The sequence below is a fragment of the Sinocyclocheilus rhinocerous genome, unplaced genomic scaffold, assembly GCF_001515625.1.
Source record: "Sinocyclocheilus rhinocerous isolate Xijiao unplaced genomic scaffold, SAMN03320098_v1.1 scaffold105, whole genome shotgun sequence".
NCBI lineage: Eukaryota > Metazoa > Chordata > Actinopteri > Cypriniformes > Cyprinidae > Sinocyclocheilus > Sinocyclocheilus rhinocerous.
This window is the reverse complement of record NW_015631061.1, coordinates 8,255-29,892: the sequence shown is the minus strand read 5'-3', so window position 1 is coordinate 29,892 and position 21,638 is coordinate 8,255. Positions and strand designations below refer to the sequence as shown.

The 21,638-nt window shown below is 37.9% G+C and overlaps 3 protein-coding genes and 1 pseudogene across 5 annotated transcripts; 1 reads left to right on the top strand and 3 right to left on the bottom strand.

The window, feature by feature from the left end:
- Window positions 1-3,960: 3,960 nt before the first annotated feature.
- On the top strand, window positions 3,961-4,876 carry LOC107741459 (methyltransferase-like protein 12, mitochondrial; annotated as a pseudogene).
- Window positions 4,877-4,956: 80 nt separating this feature from the next.
- Window positions 4,957-8,527, bottom strand: fam113 (family with sequence similarity 113). 3 transcript variants are annotated; one of them, XM_016554188.1, is made up of 9 exons: window positions 8,266-8,527; window positions 8,107-8,186; window positions 7,370-7,602; window positions 7,118-7,268; window positions 6,780-7,014; window positions 6,419-6,505; window positions 5,937-6,002; window positions 5,510-5,659; window positions 4,957-5,416 (listed from the first exon to the last, which is right to left on the bottom strand). In XM_016554188.1, the coding sequence occupies exons 1-9, from the start codon at window positions 8,336-8,338 to the stop codon at window positions 5,301-5,303; spliced, it is 1,191 nt and encodes a 396-aa protein (XP_016409674.1). In that variant the 5' UTR covers window positions 8,339-8,527; the 3' UTR covers window positions 4,957-5,300. The 3 variants fall into 3 exon arrangements, with proteins under 3 accessions (XP_016409674.1, XP_016409675.1, XP_016409676.1); XM_016554189.1 differs by having other exon boundaries at window positions 5,510-5,653; XM_016554190.1 differs by lacking the exon at window positions 5,937-6,002.
- Window positions 8,528-9,755: 1,228 nt separating this feature from the next.
- On the bottom strand, window positions 9,756-16,484 carry LOC107741479 (uncharacterized). Its single transcript, XM_016554211.1, has 15 exons — window positions 16,300-16,484; window positions 15,929-16,183; window positions 15,573-15,818; window positions 15,212-15,469; window positions 14,813-15,121; window positions 14,440-14,709; window positions 14,245-14,328; window positions 13,686-13,848; window positions 12,584-12,648; window positions 12,265-12,476; window positions 11,129-11,385; window positions 10,930-11,043; window positions 10,590-10,761; window positions 10,472-10,516; window positions 9,756-10,381 (listed from the first exon to the last, which is right to left on the bottom strand). The coding sequence occupies exons 1-12, from the start codon at window positions 16,449-16,451 to the stop codon at window positions 10,957-10,959; spliced, it is 2,358 nt and encodes a 785-aa protein (XP_016409697.1). The 5' UTR covers window positions 16,452-16,484; the 3' UTR covers window positions 9,756-10,381; window positions 10,472-10,516; window positions 10,590-10,761; window positions 10,930-10,956.
- LOC107741473 (uncharacterized) lies at window positions 16,457-20,638 on the bottom strand. Its single transcript, XM_016554206.1, has 7 exons — window positions 20,302-20,638; window positions 18,355-20,026; window positions 17,979-18,254; window positions 17,498-17,887; window positions 16,976-17,401; window positions 16,520-16,569; window positions 16,457-16,467 (listed from the first exon to the last, which is right to left on the bottom strand). The coding sequence occupies exons 2-7, from the start codon at window positions 19,944-19,946 to the stop codon at window positions 16,457-16,459; spliced, it is 2,745 nt and encodes a 914-aa protein (XP_016409692.1). The 5' UTR covers window positions 19,947-20,026; window positions 20,302-20,638.
- Window positions 20,639-21,638: the final 1,000 nt, after the last annotated feature.

Below are 21,638 nucleotides of genomic sequence, written 5' to 3'. Positions count from 1 at the left end.
TGCCCTGTCGGGCCTGCCCACCACCCCAAGAGTGGGAGCTTTGAAGGCCGTCATAAACGGGCCATGCTTGCATGACCCTTGGGCTTTTTCTCGAGCTCTGAAGGCTGGAACGCGCAGAGTGTCTGAGGAGGTGCTCACCGCGAAGACTCGATCTAAAACCGTCCGAGGTGCAGTAAGCGGCGGGACGGTCAAGATCTGAGCCGGGAGGCCACATTGAGAGAGGTGGATACGCTTGTGCGGTCCGACCAAACTCTCCAAAGGAGGGCCTGGCCTCCGAAGACGAGCGAGGGAATCAGGGAATGCTACTAGGAGCCTGAGAACGAGAGGCCATGGCTGTCGAACTCAGGTCTATCCGCTTGCGTTGGCGCGGGCGAACCGGTGGACGAGACCTAGGACCCCAATCCTTCCGAGGGGGTGCCATAGGTGATGGTTCACTACGCTGAACCTCCCGATGACGGTGTAGAGAGGATGAGCGTGAACGGACCATTGGTGGTTGACGCTCTGCCTCCCTGGGCCTACGCGGAATGAGCTGGCAAAAAGCGGCAGACTGCTGTTTTGCTGCCTGAAACTTATCCACCACGGTGGTGACTGAATCTCCAAATAGGCCGTCTTTAGAAATGGGAGCGTCCAAGAGAAAAGTTTTGTCCTTTTCTTTGATGTCTGTGAGAGTGAGCCAAAGGTGGCGCTCAACTGACACCCTACCTGACATGGACCATTTCCCGATTAAACTGGAAGTGATCCTACATGGCTTGGATGGCAACGTAGGGCGCGACTCCAAGCTGGAGCTGAATTAGGTGCGAGGTGTGTGGCGAGAGTATCTTCGACGGCCGGCATTGCCCCGTAACCGTGATCTGCCATTTTAGACACGGTGGCAAAATCAGCGGCAGCGGCGTTTGTAATACGCGCCGAAAAAGGCTGCTTCCAAGACCTCAAAACCTCTTGGTGGAGGTCCTGAAAGAAGGGAAGAGGCCTACGGAGCTGGGATGGAGTACGACTAGTCAAAAAACGGTCATCCAATTTAGATTGGGCCTGGTCTTGCATCGGCTCAGTCCCAGTCTAATCCCAACTTGCCCACCGCGCGCGTCACAACATCTAATAACTCATTGTAACACGGGGAATTGCGTTTCTCCTGTCCGCTCGGAGGGAGATAACTGCAGGACTCTGCCATTAAATCCTCTGAATCAGAGGCCGGGGTGGACAACACATCATCATCATACAGCTCACAACCGAAGGAAAACGCATTACGGGCCTCCAGGGTAGGCCGCAAATCGTCATTGATGAAGACAACCGGCTCGACATAATGCTTTTGGAGCTCTTGAACATGGCCGGGCGAGAGCGAGAGGAAAGGAGAATACTCCGTCATCTCGTTCTCCATGTGCTCTGACTCGCATGCGTCACCCCAAGCGATCGTCTCATGCGGCGCCTTGGCAACCGCAGAAACGGATTGGCGGGAGTTAGACGCAAGGCCTTTCGAAATGGCCGCGAGCGCAAAACTTTTAGCCGCAGGCTATCACAGTGTTGACAATTGGATAGGCCGCTAAGCGCAGCTTAAGCGTGATTACGGCCCAAGCATAGCACGCACCTGTCATGCGTGTCTCCTGCTGTGATGAACCTGTCACACGGCTCGATGCACTTCCTATGGCTCATCGTGTCTGCTGAGAGGAGTAAACTGCTCTTTTTCTTTTGAAGAAATAGCTGAGAACACGACGAAAACGCTTTCCAACGGGCGACAGATGATTCGCTTCCTGAAAGAATTTAAATCTGATGAAATAGCGCGCGGCCCGCTGATATAGCATACGTTACGTATGCGTGAGGGGTGGTGCTAGGCGCTATTTGGCCAATAAATTGGCGTGATGGTATAAGGGCTTCAGACATTCGTCACACCGTGGGTGTTCCCAAAGCGATGACGCCATCGCAGCATTGAAGTGACCTATGAGAGGGAACGCTGCGTGTTTCTAAGCATTTTTAAAGTGAAAAGTGAGTGACGTGACATGTGGCCAAGTATGGTTACCCATACTAGGAATTAGTGCTCTGCATTTATCCCATCCTAAGTGCACACACACAGCAGTGAACACACACACACCGTGAACACACACCCGGAGCCATTTCAGGGGATGGACATAATGTGCCAATTAATTAAAGATAAAGTTATTATTAAAGATAATAGTGTGTTAATAAAAAAAAAAAAACACTGAATAGACATTACAAAAAAGTATTATTACTTTTTTTTAACTATTTTAGCAAATAGTTTGCTCCGTAAATTCAGTGCAACAGCATTAAGTCGAAGAGGGTAAACTTTATCACTCGACTGAATGAATCTACACACATGCATTTTAGGTGTTCTTGCTCCGTCCATGTCTTTGAATGATCGCTGCAGCTTCAACTGCTAAGGTAAGTTAATATCAATACGACCCACTTCAGGGGCTGCCAAAATTGCATTTTAAAATCAGTCAGGGCTATAGAAATGCATCTTAATATTTACAAGTAAATCTCCATATTATGCGTAGGCTAGCCTACTTTCTATCAGCCCCCCCCCACCCCACATCTAGTTTTGACGTCCATCATCAGGGGGAGATCCTTCTTTAGAAGGGTCAAACCTCCCGTAATTCGCACCCCAATAACCGCACATAACTGTTACCACACAACTAAAACACCAAGAGATTCACCACTTACGTTACATTCATAAACCCTGATTTAATATTATATTACGGTCTACAGCTGATTTGCAAACAATGCTACTATTCTATTTAAATCAAGAGCGTAAAATCAAAGTCTTTGAGTCGTAATGGAAATATGACATGTTAGAAAAACGTTAGGAAGATTGGGTTTTAATTTTGGTTAAATGAGCGAAGAGTCTACTCTTTGTACATCTAACGCTCTGCATTTCCTCCTCAAGCTCGTAAAGCAGTCAAAGCAGATTGTTTCTCTAATGCAAGTGCCCTCATGCAGGACCCTGCGAGATGTTTACGCATGTCAGCTGATCTTTTAAACTGCGTGGCGGAATGTTATTTTTGCACTTACCCTCCATCTCTCCCTGTGATGATTCCCGCTGCTCATTCGCCATCTTGATTGAGTTCTTTTGCCACCGCCCCCTCTCTCATGTACACTTCCGGGTCAGTCATTCAGTTACAGCAGTGGTCTTCACTATTTTTTTCATGGGAGCCGCACTGATAGGGCAAAGTCAATTGGAGAGCCACTTTTACCGCGAAGTATCAAAAGCTGCATCCAGTCATAAATAGCATGTCTTTTTATTAATCTGTCATATGCAATGCAATGCAATACAAAAGGGGCTATCGTTCTTTATCATATTTACCAGTCAAATTTGTAACTGAGACAAGATTATTTTAACTTTGTTTAAAACGCATTTTAACCCGTTTAATCCCAAATTTTTCCCAGACATGAAAATATCCAAATGATGTGTCATTAGTAACCCTTTGAAATAATCAATAATTTATTTTTTGATAATACAATTATTTTATTTAAAAATAAGTTGGCGAGCGGCATGAGGCTCGCGAGCCGCGCAATGAGTAACACTGAGTTACAGGATCACACATGCTGCTAGTATTTTGTTTAATACGGAATACCTTTACTTGAGCTGGGTTTTTTTTTTTAATGTTATTTAACAGGCTTGCAGTGCCACTGAGGACCCTTCAAAAGCTGACCAAGGCACACAGATGGCATCATACTAGTTTGACATGTATTTCCTTTTTCCCACCATACATCTTATCAAATGTTTCACTTTGGTCAAGACGTTAATTTTGATTATCATACAACAACCATAGACTGTATAAGATAACAACGTGGAATATTTTGCAGGATTATTTTTATTCCATTAGAGCAAAACTGATGTGTCATTTTCATGGGAACTAATAGCAATTTTAAAATAGTTGTATCTTAACCTGTTAAATATTTGCATTTTACATGTATTAAACTCGATTTATGCGGCACCAAACAAAACAGGGCCCGTATTCACAATACATTTTATCTTCCCATTAAGAGTAAAAGGGGAGATAGTGGTTAAAGTCACTTACAGCATTTTTTAAGAAACTTATTGTAAGTGAAAGGGGATTTTATATATATATATATATATATATATATGCATTTTCTAAAATCTAACAAACTTGTGTTCACAGCTGAGTTGACTGAAAACATGGACAAAAAAGGGGACAGATTCTACACAGAAAATGGAAGCAAAGGCCAATTAAAAAATTGAGTGTTTCTTGGATTTCACTCAGTCCAGGACTTAATTCTTCCTGTACTTCAGAGCATGTCTCATTCCCAGAGTGGCCCATTGAACATCCTGGACATGGGTTGTGGCACATCCACATTAGGACCTTGTATCTACAAAACCTCTCCATATGCCGTCAGGGTCACCTATGCTGATATCTCTTCAGTTGCAGTGAAACTTCTGGAGAAGCACGCTAATTTTACGTCAGTGCAGCATGTAACCCATCCTCTGCTCTTGCCTTCCTGGAGCTTGACTGCACACAGTTGAGAGGATACTTTGGGGCCAGAAGCTTGGACTTGATATTGGATAAGGGTACAGATGCTTTAGTTAGGTCTAAAGAAGGTCAAGTTAAGGCTGGACAGATAGTGAAGCAATGCTTACAGGTGCTGAAGCCCTCAGGGAGTCTCCTACAGTTCTCCGATGAGGATCCTGATGCCAGGCTTGTATAACTTGAGAAGTTAGAGGAGCTACACTGGCAGCTGATGCAGGAGTTCAAGAGCTGGGAGAATTGAGAGGGGTCCGCTATTTTTGCTATCAAATTTCACCTTGTACTTCTGAAAAGGTTTCAAAGTGAAAAAGCGTTTGTACAAAAATATTGAACACTGATTGCGTGATTTTTATTTTATTTTTTTACACAATGTGCTTACCTAATCAAAAACCCATTTACATTGTTTGCATCAGATGAATAGGAAACAATACAATTACACTAACAATTTTACAGACTTTTGTAAAAAATAAATGTTTATTTCAGAATTAAAAGAAATGTTTTGTCCTGTGGTGCTTAATTTTTCCATCAGTGGCAAATCAGTTACAATATCAGTTCAGTGTTTTTGTAACACAAGAATCATATAACATAGAAAGGCTCTATAAACAAGCATCACTTATAAGAAAATATGAATAAACAACATTTCAGCACTTGATAAACATGTACGCAACCTACAAAACAACAATTCCTATAATTCCAACAAGGTGCTTAATTACCATGCAGAATGTGTATTTTTACTTGAAAGGTTTAAAGGAAGAGATTCAACAATGCCTCATTCTGTCCATACACAATGAGAACAGAGTCGATTTAGTATCTGTAAGTACGTGGTCTCTCTCGTGTGTAAGGATTATATGGTCTTCTCTGTTTGCGTTTCATGACAAAGTTGTTCACTGGCCAGTAGGGGGCAGCAGCTGAATTAACACCTTATAAATAAATAGACGTTTAGTACAATTTTACATTAATATAATACATTAAGATACAGATAGTTTGAGAAAAATAGTTAAATCTATTTGTACCTCTGTAGAAGGGTTCCCTTTCAAAGCTCTGGTATCCTGCTGTTAAGTGGGGAGGTACACTGTCGCTGTAGAACTGTGCACCATAGCCGCTGAACTGTGACCCAAAGCCACTGAACTGCCTCATCATTTGGCCTTGTGTCCAGGCTGGAGCCAGAAAATGAGAGCAAGAACGATCACTTTCATTTTAACAAAATAATCAAACATGACTAATAACCATAGATTATGGTGGATGACGTCAAGTTGACGGTCCCAAAATGGTGGACGTGTCAACGTATCTGGAGCGGTCGAATATGGCATCTATGCATATCGATGACTACAACATCCCCCAGCGCTAACTGAATTGTACAATTAGTTGTTCCAAAATGAATCATCATGAGAATAACTGTGCTGGTTAAGTAAATTTTCTCAGGAGTGGCTTGATTGTTACCATTGTTATAATGGATGGCAGGCATCACAGGTGGATTGAAGCCTCTCTCGTTGCTATATAGAGGACCTGTTAAAAAGGCATGTTTTGAATTATTAAGTGTTACACAGAAAAAAAATGTTGCAAGTTATATACAGTATATACTACAGAAAGTTTGGGGTTGGTATAATTTTCTTATGCTCAAAGACTTCATTTGATCAAAAACAGAAACAGTGTGAAATTATAATTTCAAATAGCGGTTTTAATATAATTGATAAAATATATTTTAATAGATTTTAAAATGTAATTTATTCCTGTGATGGCAAATCTAAATTTTTTTTAGTGTATTATCAATGTTGAGAACAGTTGTGTTGCTTAATTTGGTGAAAATTATGATTTATCATGATTCTTCGACAATTAATTTAATTCATCCTTATTAAATCTACTCATTCTCCAAAACAAAAAACAACAACATACGGAGTCCAAACTTTTGTACAGTAGTGTACCTTGATGGCGTACGAGAGCACTTGAGGTAGCAGTCTTCCAGTTATGGCTGTCATGTAATGGTGGGTGACCATCTGCCTTAACCTGGTCTGCAAAAATAAGAAAGAAAAGAAAGAAAGAAAGAAATACAAATGGGTTACTAAATGTTCTATGTACTCTTAGGTAAGTCATTAAACAAAAATGTGATAATGTGAACTGTTTTGTTGGTACAGAGAGTGATGCCAGAAAAACAAAAAACAAACATTTTTTATTCTAGGACCCAACCAAAATCCACCACTCTTTCAAAATTATAGAATCTTACAGTATTTTGCACCTTTATGCTACAGCTAACCAATGACAACAAACTCGACCTGCATTTCTCACCATGATCTGGCAGTTCCACTCCCCACGCCTGCGCTACATGCTCCAGTAGCAGGCATGTAATCTGCCGGTGGGCCACAGCATTCCAGTGTACACCATCCTGCATACGATGTTGCAGGCTGAACCGGAACTGGAAGTGAAAGTCTAGCACATCAAAGCCGTACTCATTGGCAAGAGTGGCTCCAAAGTAGTTTGCTTCGATCACGTCGAATCTCAATGTGGGACCCATGTGTTGGATCTGAATTTGTGGGCAAGATGAAAAAGTACAGGATTATTGATTCTCATCATCATTGTTCGAGAAGGTCCATTCTCTACCATATAGTTTTGTTTTTGTAACCCACCTCTGGAACCAAGAATCCACCCACAATCTTCTTTCCCAAAGGCATGGTCATGTTCCACACGACCAGGCTTTCTGTGAGCAAAATGGCCTTCAGTTTACTGAAGAATGTGTTAAGGTCGTTTCTATATTCGGTTGCCCATTCACGGCTGTACCTGTACATTGCAGTAAAACAAAAATAATCTTAATTGAAAAATAATTATGACATTCTAAATATCTTATAGCTGTAAAAAGCTGTAAAGAAGATCACTCCCACCTTGATATGTCCCACACACAAGAATTGACGATGACCAGGTCTGGTTTCATTCCTGTTTCAAAGTCAGTCAAGATGCTCTCCATGTAGCGTGAAAAAACACGCGTGACAAAATAGAAACGGATCAAGTGGTGATCCGTTCTGTACTGTCTCACTTCTTTATAGGCAGTGCCATTATTCATTTCACCTAGTCGGCCACCTTCTACCAGAAAGTCTTGCTCAAAGGAAAACTCACCCTGGGAAATATGGACAAGACAGATGCATCAGACATTGCTTAATCTATACTGGAAAAAGGAAAGTTCCTATTCTTCTCACAGTTACTACAGAAGTAACAATATTCACAGCAGCTTCGTGTTTTCCTCTATTCACACATTTATTGATCAAAAACTGTACATTGGAGTGTTTTGCCAAAATCTTGATGATGAGAAGTATAGATAGCTGAACTTTTGGACATGGTATCTGGTTATTAGATGGTCAACCAGCTATAATGTCCCAAAAACCAGCTTGTCAACACTAAAATGGCAAGGCCAGCTGGTACTGTAGCTGGTTTGTTGTTGGTCCAAAATGGTCTACAAGTGTACACCAGCAAGAAATCAGACAGGCCTACCATTTAAACACACTCTCTCAATCTGAATTTTACATACAAAATATATTTATTTATTTTTGAATATGTACATCAAAAGATTTGTAAAAAAAAAAAAAAGACATACAACTAATAAAACATAAATCCAGATACTGACCTTGCTTTTTAGCTGTGATACACTTAAATACGCATCTCTCCTCAACATGAGGACTAGATCCTTGTAAACCGAGCGTTGAACTAGAGAGAAAGCAGTCTTATTAAAAAATCACGAAGCCCATTATTATCACAATACCTATTAATCTTCGGAAGTACTCACTTGAATCGCCTAAGACCACAACGAACTTGCTGTGGAGCAGCTGCTTTGCAGTGCGCTGAGTCACAGGCCTCATCGTGGTTTGTCCAGTCTCAATTAAAATCAGAGTAATTAACTGAAAAGCAAACTTTGTGTTAACAAACAACAATACTATATGGATGGTGTTCGAACCTCGGGTTCCTGGTATCAAACAACCAAATCGTACGTGAGCTAACAAGACCTCCGGTTAAAAAAAGATGAATTGCTTTTTCGTAATGAGATAACTAGCAGCTGTGAAGAAAAGTGAGATATTGCTCCCCTTGCGGTTAATATGGAGAAAACATGACAAGGATGTTAGATTTCTTGTGTAAAATCGGCTTCAGTGATCTCTGTAGCCTACTAGTGAGGAAAATTTCCGAAAATGCCCGATAGCAGAGAAAACACAATGTGTAGATCAGTGTAAACTAATATACTTATGCTTTTTTTGTTGTTATTTTTATATACGAAACTAAGCAAGTTTAAAATATTTAGATTCAGCTCTGAATATTTTAGAATGGTACGTACGCACCATGATTAAAAAGTACAGATAAATTATGTTAAGTAAATACCAATAAATAAATATTGGTATTGTGACCAAAAAAAACACACACAATTACAAGTAAACATAAGTTTCAATGTGCCTTGTTTTAATCACAGCTATGGTCATTCTTTTAAATAGGCTAAAGGATGGATGTGAAGTGTTTAAAAGATGATATACTTGGTGTGTGTGAAATATTTAGATTTAGATGTTCAATGTGCCTCTTTCTCTCTTATGCCGAGTTCACACTGCACGATTTTCAAAGACGTCGCATCACTGTTGGTTGGTAATCTGTTGTTGAGCGTTAGGCTAATAAAAAGTGTTTTTACACTGAGATCTGTCTACAAAATGATTGAAAAGTCTGTGATATTCTCTAACCCTCAAGGCCAAACAGTGTCACATATGGCTTTAGTCGGTCTGTCACAGATTCATCATTGCGAGGCAGCTCCTTCATGAACTCATGTATGGCTTTCACTGATTCTTTGAATCCCCATGTCTTAAGAACCAAAGTCACCAACTCACACCGGTCTTTTGTTTCTTCAAGTCTCATTGAACAAATGGGATGTCTTTTCCCAGTGTGCGTCATTAAATGCTTCAGTTTCTTGAACTCCTCACTTTTAAGATCCTTCATGATTTCACCAAGAGCAGATATCCAGGTTTTACAGTTTACTAGACACAAAATTAACAAATAATTATCAGGCATTTAAAAAAATTATGCATTCTGTGAATCTCAGGGAACTTCAAAAAGAATTATGGTACCTTGAATGTTAGAATGTTCTTCAAATCTCATTTGTGCATGATTATCTATCAGTTACATGAGGGGGGGGAAATCATTAATTACCAAAACTTACTTAATTACCAAAAATGTCATCTAAACTTAATTTGTGAAATATTTGGACATATGATTCTCATATAAACAAATAATAGAAACAGCCCGTTGTCATAATTACAGTACACATAATTGCAGCACTTCTCATGTTGCTGTCTACTTAATTTTTTAATTAACTCTGGATTAAAGCATCAGCTAAATAAATCCAGTATATGAACATATAGCCTAAGTAACCTGAACATCTTTACAATTCATTTACAAAATCAATTACAAAGCCACATACACAGGTTAGAATTTACAGTTGAAGTACAATCAACAGTTATTCAAGGCTTGAAATATTGCCACACTGAGGTAATCTGTTGTTGAGCGTTAGGCTAATAAAAAGTGTTTTTACACTGAGATCTGTCTACAAAATGATTGAAAAGTCTGTGATATTCTCTAACCCTCAAGGCCAAACAGTGTCACATATGGCTTTAGTCGGTCTGTCACAGATTCATCATTGCGAGGCAGCTCCTTCATGAACTCATGTATGGCTTTCACTGATTCTTTGAATCCCCATGTCTTAAGAACCAAAGTCACCAACTCACACCGGTCTTTTGTTTCTTCAAGTCTCATTGAACAAATGGGATGTCTTTTCCCAGTGTGCGTCATTAAATGCTTCAGTTTCTTGAACTCCTCACTTTTAAGATCCTTCATGATTTCACCAAGAGCAGATATCCAGGTTTTACAGTTTACTAGACACAAAATTAACAAATAATTATCAGGCATTTAAAAAAATTATGCATTCTGTGAATCTCAGGGAACTTCAAAAAGAATTATGGTACCTTGAATGTTAGAATGTTCTTCAAATCTCATTTGTGCATGATTATCTATCAGTTACATGAGGGGGGGAAAAATCATTAATTACCAAAACTTACTTAATTACCAAAAATGTCTAATTACCTGTGTTTTTCTTGAGAATTATCCAACGCTTCCATGCATTTTTGAAGTTAATCGTATCACTTTCCTTTATTTTAAGTTGAATTTTAATTCGCAGTTCAGTCACATCTTTATCCAAGAAGACTTCAAATGTAGGATGGTGATTACCAGCGTGCAAGGGTTCAAATATTTTTTCCTAAATGATACAACAAACCATAACCATACACAAAAGAAGCTGAATAGCATTTTCTAAGGTTAGTAAAATCAGCAAATTCTCTGTGCCAATGGACGTTACCCAGTTTAGCTTCACAGTGTGATAAAACAACTTTGTGGTCTGGGAGAAACAATCTCTGAATTCACATACCTTCGGTTGGACTCTTTTGGCTTTTTTTTAGATCAGAGTGTACTTTGCATTTATCTGTAGTTTGCAGTCAGAGCTGGTTTGAATGAACACATACTGTTGTTGCTGTTCTTTAATCTGCTGGCAAAACAAGACTATGAGTGATGTGTATTAAAAATAATCTCTACAAAATAAAATGAGTGCAAATGAAAGATTATCAGACCTCGGAGAGTGGGACATTGCTTGGCAAAAGAAAAACCCATAGCCTTTGCTGTGTCAGTGACATGTCAGGTTCTTGGAACAGCAACACCTGGCCATTGATGATTTTGTTATTTTGATTATTCTCATGCACAATGCCGTACCTAGATAACCTACAGACATTTACAGCTATATGCGTTCTTGAAATTTTATTTGGAGAGAGGAATTCCCAAGTGTCCTCGTTGTGTATATGGACAACAGAAAGACTTCCAATTGCATCAACTGTAGATAAAAAGTGGTTAAAAAAAGATAAAAACCCAGTTAAGTTTTATAATAAAAAAAACAAACAGTCGGGATTAAATAGTACTATTTTTAAATACAGTTTTTCTGCTCACACAGAAATATTTATATAAGCAACTTTTTCTAGACTTTAATCCATCAAAACCCTAATTTGATGGCAAAATAAGATGAATATTATTGTGTTTGAAAACCTAGTGAGCTGTTCATCAAGGCCACATAAGGCACACATGTCCTTAGTGTGGAGTTGACATACTGTCAATTGCATTTGATTCAATACTGAAAATGACCAAAAATCATCCCATCTAAATGTAAAATAATATGCAATATTAGTCAAGTCTTTTAAGAGCTTTGTAAGAAACCATTTCTAGTCAGTCAAAGAATGTTTACAAAGAATCAGTTATTTAAAAGATTCCATTTCAGTGAGGAAGCAGCATCAGAATCACAGCAGAGACAGCTCACTATACTGTACAACAGAGCTCAGAAGCCCAACATCATTGTTAATGAATGATAATGAAACTGAACTGATATGCGCTGATTTCAGTTCTCTATACAATCATTTGAATATTCATAATATGTAGGGTATCCATAGGGTCTCCATTCATCAGGGTATCCATGCTTTATCATTTACCGTGTGTCTCACAGTGTGGAAGGTATGAGGAAGCAGCATCAGAATCACAGCAGAGACAGCTCACTATACTGTACAACAGAGCTCAGAAGCCCAACATCATTGTTAATGAATGATAATGAAACTGAACTGATATGCGCTGATTTCAGTTCTCTATACAATCATTTGAATATTCATAATATGTAGGGTATCCATAGGATCTCCATTCATCAGGGTATCCATGCTTTATCATTTACCGTGTGTCTCACAGTGTGGAAGGTGGAGTTCATAGATTTCTCCTGTAGGGGTTTTGATATCGAACAGAGGTCCAGCAGGCTCATAGTGAGTGTTGATGAGGAGACGCACATCCCAGTGAGCCACACTGTACTCTACACATCCACTTCCTTTCAAGCCGAACACTAGCCCTGTTGCGCTGCACATGAAAAGGCCTTCTGTTTTCCACTGAAACCTGCAAGACAATTTTAAAAAATCATTTTCGAGAAACTATTTCACACAGAAAAGTCATATTTTTTAATGAATAAAGTCATACCTCAAAGACAAAGAGAATTTACTGACCTATAGGAAATCTTGCCATTATTTACTGCTAGTTCAGGCTCAAACGTCTTTATGAGATCTTCTGTCTACAATATAAGATGTTTTTATATAAAATGTTTTTTACATGACTTTTTACTACTAACAAGTTTAAAGAATGAGAAATCACTTAAGAAATAGCAAAGGATCTGTGCTTTTCTCTTGTATATGTCATTTTGCCTTCCTGAATTGTTTACCCTATATTTTACACCTTAGGTTGATTTGCTTTGTAAAATTAAATGCATGCCTGATGTTTCATTAGGCAGTGTTAAAGGGATAGTTCACAAAAAAAATTACAATTCTGTGATCATTTATTCACCCCCATGTTGTTCCAAACCTGTATAAGTTTATTTCTTCTATGGAACATAAATGAAGATATTTTGTAGAATGTAAATAACCAAACCATTTTGGTTATTTGATTTACACTGTATGGACAACAACATAAAGATATTTCTAAAAATATATTTTCTTTTGAAGAAATGAAGTCATACAGGTGGGAATCACACGAGGGTGGTTCATGTTTTGGCTGAACTATCTCTTTAGGTTATCATATTTTAGTGTGAGAAATATGTATTAAGCAAATGCTTAGTGTTTTATTGCATCTGTGCTTTTCCTGCTTGTATCCTATACCCTATTTATCAGTTAGAAATGTTCACTATCTTCACCCTGCACCTTAACATAAGATGACACAGAGATCCGCAGCTCCAAAACTACAGAGATAATCTCAGCATACATTGCTGACAACTAATTAAGAATGGGCACACTTTATCACCCATCCTTAAATAAAGATTGAGGTTCCCTTTCCTACCACATTACCCTTCTGTTTGCAATTGGCCCATGAGTGAAGGATGAACATGATCTGTTGTCCTTTACTGACATTCCACTTACATCTACCATTCATAAAACAAAAATATCATTCCTTCATCTTCACGCAACTAATGATTTAGGCTTTTGCTAGCTCATAACTGGTCTATTAAATCTCTCTGTGCTGCAAACTGCATATGACATACAACCTTTTCAGAATGCTGTTCAAAAATAGCTGAACACTCTCACAAACACAAAAGAAACAAATTCTTGGTACCAGTACCTTAACAAAAGAACTGATTGATTTTTCCATCTCACTTTTTGATCTCAAATCTTTTGTAATGTAATTCTGTGTGTGGATGCATCTTCTTGTATCAGCCTGTTGGGTTTCAAAGCGTGCTTCTTCCACCAGGAGGCCCATCTCTGTTACTTGGTTGTCACAAATGCTGTGCAAATGATTGAATAAAGATGATCAAGAATTCAATTCTGTTTAACACATCAGAACAAACCAAAACTGTTACTTAAACAAACAAACAGATAAACTGGCAACTGAGATGGTGAGAACTTTACCATAAAAAGACTGTAACAATTTGACAAGCACTGTGACATTGTGTGACTTATAAGCTACTACTAAAAAAATCCCCATCATATTGTAGAGTACTCCATGATCTTAAATTAATGTGTTAAATAATCCAAAACATTTAGGTTGTACCCCTGGAATAAGGGCAATTAAAATGAACTAATTATCAGTTTTTTTTTTACCAGAGAATTTGTAATTTATTTTTCCAATAAAATTTCAATGTACAGTGCTAGCTGCACAAAATATTTAACACCATAATCACCATATGGTCTTTGTGAAACTGTTTTCATCTAAGGCTTGGTGCAGTCTCAGAACACCTTTATCAGTTATGTCATTTCCAGTAAGACTGAAAAAAAAGTGTTAAGATAAATCATTAATCATATGGTTTAAATAAAGAAATAGATAAAATAAAAAAAAACAGCCCAGTCTTTTCTTTAATTAGCCTATAAATACTCACTCTAAAATCATAATTTTGTGGAGGTGAGGCAGCAAAAGATCCAAGCACGCATCTGTGATCTGACAATAGCTGAGATTAAGATGTGTGAGCTCCTCTTTGTCATCCAGGACTAACTGCAGAGACTCACATGTACGATAGTTAAGAGGAACGTCACTGAGGTTCAGCTCTTTTCCAAGAGCTTTGGAAAGTGACGATGCCCATTGCAAAGACATGGCCATGGGGGCATTGGAAATCAAGGTTAAAACCTGACAAAGAAGACTTTTGCCCAAGCTGTAAAACAGACATTTTTGCAACTGAATCATTTAATCTTCTGTAGAAATCTAACAATAAAATGAATTACCTTCATTTATGTAAAAAATATATGAGGACTTACTGAAGATGCACTTTGTGCAGAATAGGGAATAGAATCTCAAGTGCAGAATCATCTGCTTGGCAGTCGTATAAAATCAATTCTGTATCGCACGTTGATGTTTTAATGGCAGAAGAAATGGCTGTAAAATCCATACGACTCATAGTTAGAAGATCCCTATTCTCCTGACCAGAACGGCCACTGCTGAGGGAAGAATTGCAGGAGAAGTCCAGTTTGTGGTTCAGTGCAGTCAAAAGGGAAGACGCCGAATATCCTTGTTTTTCCATGTTCTTAGAGGCATGAAGAAAGTTCAACAACAGCTTTCTATCAACCCTAGTCCCATAAAGCAGTAGTGCTGTGAGCAATGCAAAACTCATTCGAATTTTAAATGTAAGTTGAACAAAAATTATTTGAGCACATTACCTCAGATCAGATACTCTGTGCAGAAGTTTGACGATGCTGTCAGTCTCATTATTTGGTATGACAGAGTTCAACAGGTTGAGCTTAACACCATCACTATAGTGCAGGGCAAAACAGAGGGCTTTGCAGTCAGTTGAATCCAGCTCTCTCATGCAAAGGTTAATCAGGTTAGCTGAAGATTTAACTAATTTCACAATCAGATGACCAGCATGGTTTTGGTATATCTCCTTTAATGCAGCCCTGACAAACCGCGGGCTTATCCTGCATTATAAGGAAGAATTATTTTAGAATGTCTAATGCTAACAACACCATAAAGTGTAGATATGAATAGATATATTAAACTGTACACCAGTAAAGATATTGCCTTTTAAAGCACACTGTGTCCAGTAAAGCAAGAAGGCTCGGAACTTTCAAGACACTAAATCTACCCTCTGCAAGGTCTAGTGTCACTTGCTTTTTGGTGCCCTGAATTAGGTAAGATAAAACCTCCCAGGAAAAATTATAAGGTGATAAATCACCATCCGTTTTCTCCAGGAACAACTGTGTCAAATTTTCATCTTGAGCATCATACACAATTTCTGCCAGTCGTTGCAGAGTCCCTTCAGGAAATCTGTTGTCACAGAATTCTTATTAATATACATTTTTTTCAAGTAAACAAACATTTCAAGGTTTAAAAAAAAAAAAAAAGATGCATTTATTCCACAGCAGAATCACGCTTACTTAATGGACAAGGGACCCTGATGACACAGCAGACAAATGAGCCAGTGAGGCTCAATTTTAAATTCAGACAGGTTCAAGTTGTGGACTCTCCAGACTCTAAGAAGGGAAGTTAGCTTACTTAATAGCTGGCATAGTGCTCTCTCTGGTAGGTGAGAGTTATCCAAAACCAATGACAGCTCTTCCACAGTTACAGCATTTATTTCTTTATCTGATATAACCAGTCTTGCCAGCTTTGCAGTTGCTACTTCATTTACTCTGAAAAAAAAAAAGTTAAATAAAATCAAAAATGGTAAAAAAAAAAAAAGTAAGCAGGCGTACTTGGTCAGAACACTGAAATTTGTGCAGTGAATTTACATCATAAAAATTATTACCTCAATGTTTGAAGCTTTTTCACATTTGAAAAGAGGTAGGCACAACCTTGACAAGAGATCCTTTGAGGAAGAAGACTGAGGGAGATGTCCTCCTCTTTGTCCAGCAGTTTAAAAACATTGCCAACAGCTTCGCAGAGGCGACTTGGCAGCATGTCTATCAAAGAAATGCTAAAACCAAGGGATCTTAAAAGCTCAGCAATCTGTTTTGGATTCCATTCGCTGTCTGCTGAAAGGACTTCACACACAGACTGGAAAAACTGCTCATTACAGCTATAACGAAATAGCAAGTTGCATGTAAAGTTACTACACAAATCAAACAAGAAAATGCAAGGAAGCACACTAAAATATGCCAACTTAAAGAGATAGTCCAGCAAAAAATGAAAGTGCTGTCATCTTTCACTCAACCTCATGTTGTTTCTAACCTGTATGACTTTCTTTCTTCAAAAGAAAAGTTTTTTATAAATGTCTCAGTGTTTTGTCCATACAATGTAAGTCAAATATAACCAAAACGGTTTGGTTATCAACATTCTTCAAAATAACTTTATTTGTGTACTACAAAAGAAATAAAGTCATACAGGTGAATAAATTATGACAGAATTTTCATTTCTGGATTAACCTTTTACACCACCAAATGAAACATCATGCATTTTAAATTTGTCTTAGCAAATCAACTCACCAAAGGTGTGAAATATAGGGTAAACAATTTAGGAAACTCCTAAGTTTTTCTCTTTCACATGACCAGCTTATGAGCGCCACAGTTTTTTTGATGGCCTGAAGCTTCAGTAGTTCAGTAAGAGCAAAAGTCTTCTCTAGTTTTTGTAGGTCCAATGTCCATACAGCAGGGGCAACCTGAAGAATGGGCTTCAATGCTGGTAGTGCAGTCTTCCATGATGAACTTTCCTTCAACTGGGTGAAGAGATCCATAAGGAAAGAGCTCTGCATGTCTTTGCTGTCTTCAGCGAAGGGAAAGGTTGAGTAACTGCATGCTGTAGAAAGGCTTCTTAGTTTCCCCCCTCCACTTTCAGATGCAAGAATGAAAAGATCAGCAACAATCTTAACAATTTTGGGGATGTCTTTGGGCTGTCTGAGAGCAGCACTGAACCTGCATTGTATAAAAAATGAAAAAAAAAAAAAAAAAACTTACTTAAGAACTATACCTAGTTGTTTTAAATAAACACAATTAAAAAAAAAAAGTCACCTCATTTCTGTAATGTAGGGCATACATTGAATAATTATTTTAAGTTCACTCAGCTCATATGTGACATGATCTAGTTCAGCGGGCTTCCTTAAATTTAGAACTTCCATGGTTTGGAGAAGTAGTGACACTGATGGGTTTGAAGGCTGTACAACCCAGGTACGTGGCAATGCATAGAAAACAGGTTGCAAAACTGGAAGAGCATCCATGTTCTTGGCATGTTCATGCAGTTTCAGCAAGAATTTACACTGATCATCAAAGTTTTCTCTTTGATTATTGCTGCAAACAGACAGCAGTCTCCTTACACATCGTTGACCTGTCTTCATCTCATAAATAGCTCCTTGAAGATAGAGCTCTGTTTCTATAGCTACTTTAAACAGATGGGGGAAAATCCTATGAACAAATGAGAAAAAAATACAGAATATGTGAATTAAGTAAAAAAAGTGAAATGAATAAATAAATAAATAAGTGTAACTGGTTGTACCTAATGGTTGCAATATTGGGTAAGCTCTCAAAAATTGCCTTCTGCAAAGATCTGGTTATGACTTCTTCATTTACATGCAGAAAAAGATGAACACTGATCTCTGATCTCTTATTTTTAAGGACTTCTCCTATCCTTTGAAACACTTTCTGGTCCAGTGTTTCAAGTGCAGAGAGATGCATTTCAAAGCTGAATAAGTTAAGCAAGCTATCAAAATCTGAAAACTGCCCTGCTGCAAGAGCCACTCTCCACATTTGAGATTTCAATGTGCTTGTTGACCTAGGAACAAAAATAAACATCATATAATTTTTGTCATTGCTTGACACTCATGAAAGGGAGTGACTGTTTGTTTCAACAGCCATAACTGAACTTCTTGTACCTGAGAAATGTCAGATTTTTCAATGAGCTTAGAAGTAGTTTCAAGCCGGGGTCAGTAATGCTACAATCTGTGAGATCCAGATCAATATTCCGATGCACAGCTTGATTGACCACATAGGATATTACACAGCACTGGTAAGGATCAAGTGTTTGGTCTTCTAAATCAAGCTCATACTGAACCTTTTCCAGGAAGAGTCGGCATGCCTTAGGAAACTGATACTCATAAAGGCATCGACACACAAATAAGATGTTGTCAGCTTCCACAAACTGCTCATAATCGCCTTCTTGATCCTGTTCTTTGGTGTAAAGGAAAGTATCTATAATCTGTTGAAAGTACTTGACACGTGTGGCTTCTATCTGTTCTACTGGCACCAAACACTTTATGAGCTCAACTACATTATCAGAAAGAAGTCCAGACAAAAATGGCATGATATATTTAAGGTATTTTCCATCTTCATCGTTTTGGCATTTATCCAGTACATTGGTAATCTTGTCAGGATTTAAAATGAGATAAAGAGCTGCCCAAAACTCTTGCATTGTATTATGCATGAATGCATACACTTTGCAAGAGGTTGTGGATGGGTTCCAGAATTGCTTTGTCAAGAAAGCATTTTGCACAGACTTATCTTCATGATTCAAATCTGTCAGGTTCACTGTCTTTGCTAGCATTGCTTGATAGGAGACCAAGGCTAAGTTTACGACATCCCTCCTGTTATCTTTAATGTACTTATCCAAGTGCTCCACATCTTGGTGCCCGTGTTGTTTCATGCAAAAGCGAAAAATTCGGACATACATCTCTGTAACTGTAAATGGCTTATTCCTTGCTTCAGTAGGACTTACTGAAATGCAGGCAGCTACTATGAAGGCATACAGTGGTACAGAGCATAAACTAAACAACTCTGGGTTTTCCAAAGCACCAATGTCATCTGTTGTTCCCAACATCCACTTAAAGTATTCATAGATGGACTTATGATTAAAGCCCTGAACTTCCACTCGATAAGACCGCCAGTCTGACAAATAACCTGTATCCTCGGCTTCTGGTCTGCAAGTGGTCAACACCTTTGCATCCTTTAGAAGTTCTTTCTCCATAAGCTGTTTAATCACAGAGTTTCCAATCACATCCATGATACCATCAAAAATGATAACAACATTCTCTGAATTGCTCTCAATATTTTCCAGGACTTGATCGGACGCTTTATCTGGGGATATGTACTTTTGAAAAAGAAGATCCTTCAAATTTTGAGGATATGGAGACTGAGAGAAGACTCTCATCAGTGGCTCATCAAAATAAAACATATAACTCACTGGAATGTTTTTCTCTTCTGTCCAAAGTCTAAGTATCTCCAGTGCAACTGTTGTTTTTCCCACTCCAGGTTTTCCCACAAGCAGGATGCTTTTCTCATCATTCATTAGCAAGTCTTTGGGAGACAACATTTTCTTGGCTGTTGGAATGTAGGTCTTCAGTTTCTTTGAACGAGATTTCTTGTATCCCTTGTTCTTCTTAAGCTTTGCAACTGTACTAGAATCTGTGTCCATAACAAGGGGTACGTACATGAAGGGTTTTCTTTTTTGCTCATTTTTTAAGAAATTCATACTTTGGTTCCATTTATCATCCAGGATTTGTCTTGCTTTCCATCTCAAAAGGCCCTGGTATGTGGTACAAGGATCTGAATCTGGAAAACATTTTAAAACAAAATTCTTTAGATATCTACAACAGTACAGTGAAAACCAGTGCACTTCTCTGAATATATGCTCCAGTCTTAAAAAGGTCAATCAAAATAGACTAAATTTTCTTGTCACAAAATGACAATTACAAAAATATGGTGTTTGTTTAGCATTGCCTGTTTCCAAATTCCTTAAATTTTGAGACTTGATTGATCGAGAACGGTCACTGAACGACTACTTGACACAAGAAGAAGAATACAGAATTCCTGTGCTTGTTACACACCTGCTTTGTTTGCTGTCTGAGATTGTGGTTCTTCCTGGAAGGAGAAGCAACTAATCCAGTGGTGTAAATCTGGAGAACCCAAACCAGGTCTTGGAAATACTTGAAATCTTTTTTTGTCAAGAATTTTTAAAAACTTATAGCATGCTTCTTCACCTTTAGAAATAACTAGGTCAAGTATAATCTTTATCTTATCCTGGGTAATTTCCGCAGATTCAATTGAATTAAGCTCATGAGTTTTGAAGAATTTGCACTGGTTTAAGGCTTCAATTACAGGATCACAGTTTAAATGAGATCCAGTTAGCAGATTGTGTCCATTTCCTAGGAATTCCTGTGCAGACTGCTGGGTGCTCGCCATCCTGAAGATTCTGTTCTGCTCCTGTCATAATCAAATTCTGAGAGATAAGTTGCGAAGATAGAGGGTAAAAAAAAGACAGTGTTTGGAATCATTAGTCTAAGTTTTAGTTTTAAAATTATTCAAAAAGATTAAAAAAATTAAATTAAAATTACACATTTTTAGTTTAAAATTTAAATTCACTCTCTGACAGTAGATGCCACTTATGGAACGGCTAATACAGTGGTATCCAGGGTTAACCAACTATTCTATCGTTAGTATATTGCAGTACATGAAGCAAGCTTTTTTTTTTGTAATAAATAAAAAGAAAACAAGTAGACAGAATAGAAAAATAAGAATGCCAGTGTTAGAGTCAATTTTTTTAATAAATAAAAAGAAAACAGCCTATTCATATATATATATATATATATATTAAATTTTTAAGTGCTGTAGGTTTTTCCCTTTAAATAGGTCCTATTAAAATATAAACAAAAATTAGGGACACAGCTGTAAAGCAATATAAAGAAAATGTACTCTTGAAAACTTCCTTCTCTTAGGACATTAGTAATAATCTTTAAAATGTACATATTTATATATATTTTTTTTTTTTACTTATATATATATATATATATATATATATAATTTTTTTTTTTTTTTTAATGGAACTGTTTTTTTAACCTTTAGATGAAATATGAAAGAATGGTTTTATATAGGTTTATGTTTTGTCATATATTTGATACAGCATATATGGCCTTGATATGGCCTTCTCTTGAGGTCAGAAATGTAATCTCTGGTACATTTTCACTGCAAAACAGGACAAAAAAAAATGCCGCAAATTCAGTCATTTTAGGCTGCAAAAAAATATATAAAAATCAGAAATAGGAGCCAGAAGCATCCACCCATGGCAATGATGGCAGGCTGTATTGAAAGGAGTGAGACGCATCCGACTGCGGTCAGGCCAGCCTCCACTTTGAAAAACAAGGTCATTCTAGCCGACACGTTGTTC